The following is a 4,546-nucleotide window of genomic DNA, read 5'->3' as shown; positions in this document are numbered from 1 at the left end:
GTGCTGCACCTCCTCCCCCAGGTGACACTCAGGACCACCTCTCAGTCCCCAGGTCCCATTCCCAGACTTTCCTCCCGTGCTGCACCTCCTCCCCCCAGGTGACACCCAGGACTGCCTCTCAGTCCCAGTTTTTCTCACCTGGTCTCATGTTACCTTTCCACCTGTCTCCTCAAAGCCCCACGCTCAGGCTCCGGCGCCTGTGCCTCAGGCAGGTAAGGCACCAGCCACATACACCTGAACTGGTGGGTTTGAATCCAGCCCGGGCCCACCAAACAACAGTGATAGCTGCAACCAAAAAATAGCCAGGCATTGTGGGAGGCACCTGTAGTCCCAGCTACTAGGGAGGCAGAGGCAGGAGAATCACTTGAGCTCAAGAGTTGGAGGTTGCTGTGAGCTATGATGCCACAGCACTCTACCCAGAGGGACAGCTTGAGACTCTGTTTAAAAAAAAAAAGGCCCCACACTCTATGCTTTGCATATCCAAAAGGAGCCTGTCATTTGAAGCCTTCAAACCTGTCCCCCTCATGTCCTGCCCCTTGAGGGGCACCACCATCCACCCCCAAAGTCAAGCCAGAAACTACCACCTGTCCATCTGCCTGTCAGGAGAGCTTCTTGACCATCTCTGTCAACCTTCCTCCAGGCCCTGGGTGGTGGCCTCACACCATCCCACTATCAAGCCTCCCCAAGTCCCTCAGGTGGTATTTCTAAAATGCATACCCCACCCTGTCACAATCCCACCCTCCCACCCAAACTGCACCTTCCCTGCCCTGAGCTGCCTCCTGTGCCCCACACTGGCCTGGAGTCCCCTTTCCCCAAACCCTGAGCCTGACCATATTCATAACAGAGTCTGCTCAGGTTGTAGGAGTGTCCTGCAGCCCACGTTCCCCCAGGACAGCTGGACCCCCAGGACAGCTGGACTCGGCTGTGGCCTTGCTGTATGGGTACCCCACTGGGTGGCGATGATGAGTGTTTACCTCACTGTTGATCCCACCCAGCACAGGGCCCTTCTCCCTGTCAGGGCGTGAGCTGGGCTCTGCTGAGTGGCCAAGTGAGCAATGTTCTGAGAGGTGCTGTTTTCCACCTGTACCCACAGAAACTCCATAGGGTGTGGAGAGGGCATGGCATGAGGTTCTGGAGTCATGTCGGATATTGGTTTGGTATTTTATTTTAAAAAAATTAAGTTTAGGCTTGGCGTCTGTAGCTCAAGTGGCTAAGGCGCCAGTCACATACACCAGAGCTGGCGGGTTCGAATCCAGCCCAGGCCTGCCAAACAGCAATGATAACTACAACCAAAAAATAGCCAGGAGTTGTGGCAGGCACCTGTAGTCCCAGCTACTTAGGAGGCTGAGGCAAGAGAATTAATGAAGCCCAGGAGTTGGAGGTTGCTATGAGCTGTGATGCCATGGGACTCTACCCAGGGCAACAGCTTGAGGCTCTGTCTCAAAAAAAAAAAGTAAAGTTTAGACTTTTTTAAAAAAAAATGACACCTGCTCTTAGACCACCATTTGTCCCCTTCCCACAGATCTGTATTGCACTCTGGAGGTGGACTCCTTTGGGTATTTTGTGAACAAAGCAAAGACCAGAGTCTACAGGGACACAGCCGAGCCCAACTGGAATGAGGTGAGAAGTCTGCTGGCCACAAGCTTTCCCAGAGCGTCTAAACCCCCAGGACCTCCCTAAGGGCTTCCCCCTAATCCTGCCAGCATTCCAGGAATCTCCTGTGGGAGGGATGAATGCAAGAGATTTTATCTCTGTGCTCGGGAGAATCTCACCCACCCACCCCACCCCACCAAGAAGCAGCCTATTACTGGAGAAGCGTTTGAAAAGAGACTTAAAAGGGCTTTTTGTTCTGCCTTTGTTAGCGCTCTGTGTTTACTTGGTAGGTTTCCATAGTGTTTTTCCAACTAAGTTGGAATTAGCTGGCAGTGACCCTCTGGATTTCCGGAAGCCTGGGGCTCTGCCTGTGGGGGCTGGGGTGAGGAATGCAGCCCCATTCTGGCTCCCCATGCCCTGCTGGTCTGAAGGTTCCTGTTTACTTGTCTCTTGACTCAGGCTGCTGGATTTATATAATTTGTCCCTCTGCATTCCCCCACCTTAGAGAGCTGTTGTGTAAATCCCTTAACCGTCTGGCCCTGAGCCTTCAGGAGTGGGAGGATTACTGCAGAGAGGCCAGTATTGATTATGTTCCCAGATCCATGAGACATGCCATTTCCCAGTTTCTGTAGCAGCCACAGCCCTCGGGGGCTTTGTTCCTGACAGCAGCCCAGCTCAGAGAGCTGCCCTCTAGTGTCTCCTCTGCAGAGGAAGAAACCAGGAGCCACCAGGGTCATGAGGCCAGTGGAGCCAGTGATGGGGCTTGCTGCACACTTGAGAAAATAGGCATAGAAGGAACATTTCTTAAACTGATAGAGGCCATTTACAGCAAACCCACAGCCAGTATCTTATTGAATGGTTAAAATTGGAAACATTTCCACTCAGATCAGGAAGGAGACAAGGATGCCCATTGTCTCCACTGCTATTTAACATAGTAATGGAAATCTTAGCCATCGCAGTCAGGCAAGAGAAGGCGACCAAGTGTATCCAAATAAGGTCAGAGATCAAACTCTCACTCTTTACTGATGATATAATCCTATACCTGGAAAATCCCAGGGACTCAACTTCATATTTCTTAGAAGTGATCAAAGAATACAGCAGCATCTCAGGATACAAAATCAATACTTACAAATCAGTAGCTTTTATATATGCCAACAATAGTCAAGCTGTAAATATAGTCAAGGACTCTATTCCTTTTACAGTAGTGCCAAGGAAGATGACATATCTGGGAATTTACCTAGCAAAGGACGTGAAAGATCTCTATAAAAGGAACCATGAAACTCTGAGAAAAGAAAAAGCTGAAGATGTTAACAAATAGAAATACATACCATGCTCATGGCTGGGAAGAATCAACATTGTTAAAATGTCCATACTGCCCAAAGCAATATACAGATTTAATGCAATCCCTATTAAAACATCATTGTCATACTTTAAAGAATTTGAGAAAATAGTACTTCGTTTTATATGGAATCAGAAAAAACCTCGAATAACAAATACATGACTCAAAACAAGAACAAATCAGGAGGTGTCATGTTACCAGATAACAGCATGGTACTGGCACAAAAACAGGGAGGTAGATTTATGGAACAGAATAGAGAACCAAGAGATGAACCCAGCTACTTACCATCATTTGATCTTCGACAAGCCTATCAAAAATATTCAGTGGGGGAAAGATTCCCTATTTAACAAATGGTGCTGGGTGAACTGGCTGGCGACCTGTAGAATACTGAAACTGGACCCACACCTTTCACCATTAACAAAAATTGATTCTTACTGGATAAAAGAATTAAACTTAAGACATGAAACTATAAAAATACTAGAAGAGAAAACAGTTGAAGAAATTGGCCTGGGAGAATATTTTATGAAGAGGACCCCCAGGCAATTGAAGCAACACCAAAAATCCATTACTGGGATCTGATCAAACTAAAACGCTTTTGCACAGCCAAGAGTACAGTAAATAAAGCAAACAGACAACCTTCAGAATGGAAGAAGATTTTTGCAGGTTATGCTTCCAGCAAAGGTCTGATAGATAATTAGAATCTACAGAGAACTCTAATCAATAAGAAAAGAACAAATAACCCCATTTCTATGTGAGCAAGAGACTTAAACAGAAACTTCTGATGAAGACAGGCTCATGGCCTACAAACACATGAAAAAATGCTCATCATCCTTAATCATTAGAGAAATGTAAATCAAAACCACTTTGAGATATCATCCAACTCCAGTAAGATTAGCCCACATCACAAAATCCCAAAACTACAGATGCTGGTGTGGATGGGGAGAGAAGGGAACACTTCTACACTGCTGGTGGGAATGCAAGCTAATACGACCTTTTTGGAAAGAAGTTTGGAGAACACTCCACAACTAAAAGTAGACCTACCATTTGATCCTGCAATTCCTCTACTAGGTATATACCCAGATGATCAAAAATTATTTTACAACAAGGACATCTGCACCAGAATGTTTATTGCAGCCCAATTCATAATCGCCAAGACATGGAAACAGCTCAAGTGCCCATCGACCCATGAATGGATTAACAAATTGTGGTGTGTGTATACCATGCAATACTATGCAGCCATAAAAAGATGGAGACTTCACATCTTTTATGTTTACCTGGATGGAGCTGGAACATATTCTTCTTAGTAAAAGTATCTCAAGAATGGGGAAAAAAGTATCCAACGTACTCAATACTACTATGAAATCAATATATAGTCACCTACACATTCGTATGAATGGCAAAACATGGCTATAGTCCAGAAAGTAGAAGGAAAGAGGAGAGAGAAGAGATGGGAAGTGGGGGGACATGGGAGGAGGGAGGGTATTGGGGAGGACCTCACCTAATGTGCATGATGCAATGGAACATTTCAAACCTATTTGGCTCGGCAGCGCCTGTGGCTCAAGTGGCTAAGGCGCCAGCCACATACACCTAAAGTGGCAGGTTCGAATCCAGCCC

The 4,546-nt window shown here is 46.5% G+C and overlaps 1 protein-coding gene across 1 annotated transcript in view; it reads left to right on the top strand.

Annotated features, from left to right (window-relative positions):
- BCR (BCR, RhoGEF and GTPase activating protein) overlaps positions 1-4,546 on the top strand; it is a 144,072-nt gene that overhangs the window by 112,542 nt on the left and 26,984 nt on the right. The window contains exon 16 of the mRNA XM_023508839.1: positions 1,523-1,620. Coding sequence (XP_023364607.1) covers positions 1,523-1,620 — 98 coding nt within the window. The remainder of the gene's footprint in view (positions 1-1,522; positions 1,621-4,546) is intronic.

Source organism: Otolemur garnettii, unplaced genomic scaffold, assembly GCF_000181295.1.
Source record: "Otolemur garnettii isolate 467f Iridium unplaced genomic scaffold, OtoGar3 scaffold00281, whole genome shotgun sequence".
Taxonomy (NCBI): Eukaryota; Metazoa; Chordata; class Mammalia; order Primates; family Galagidae; genus Otolemur; species Otolemur garnettii.
This window is presented reverse-complemented; position numbering and strand designations above follow the sequence as displayed.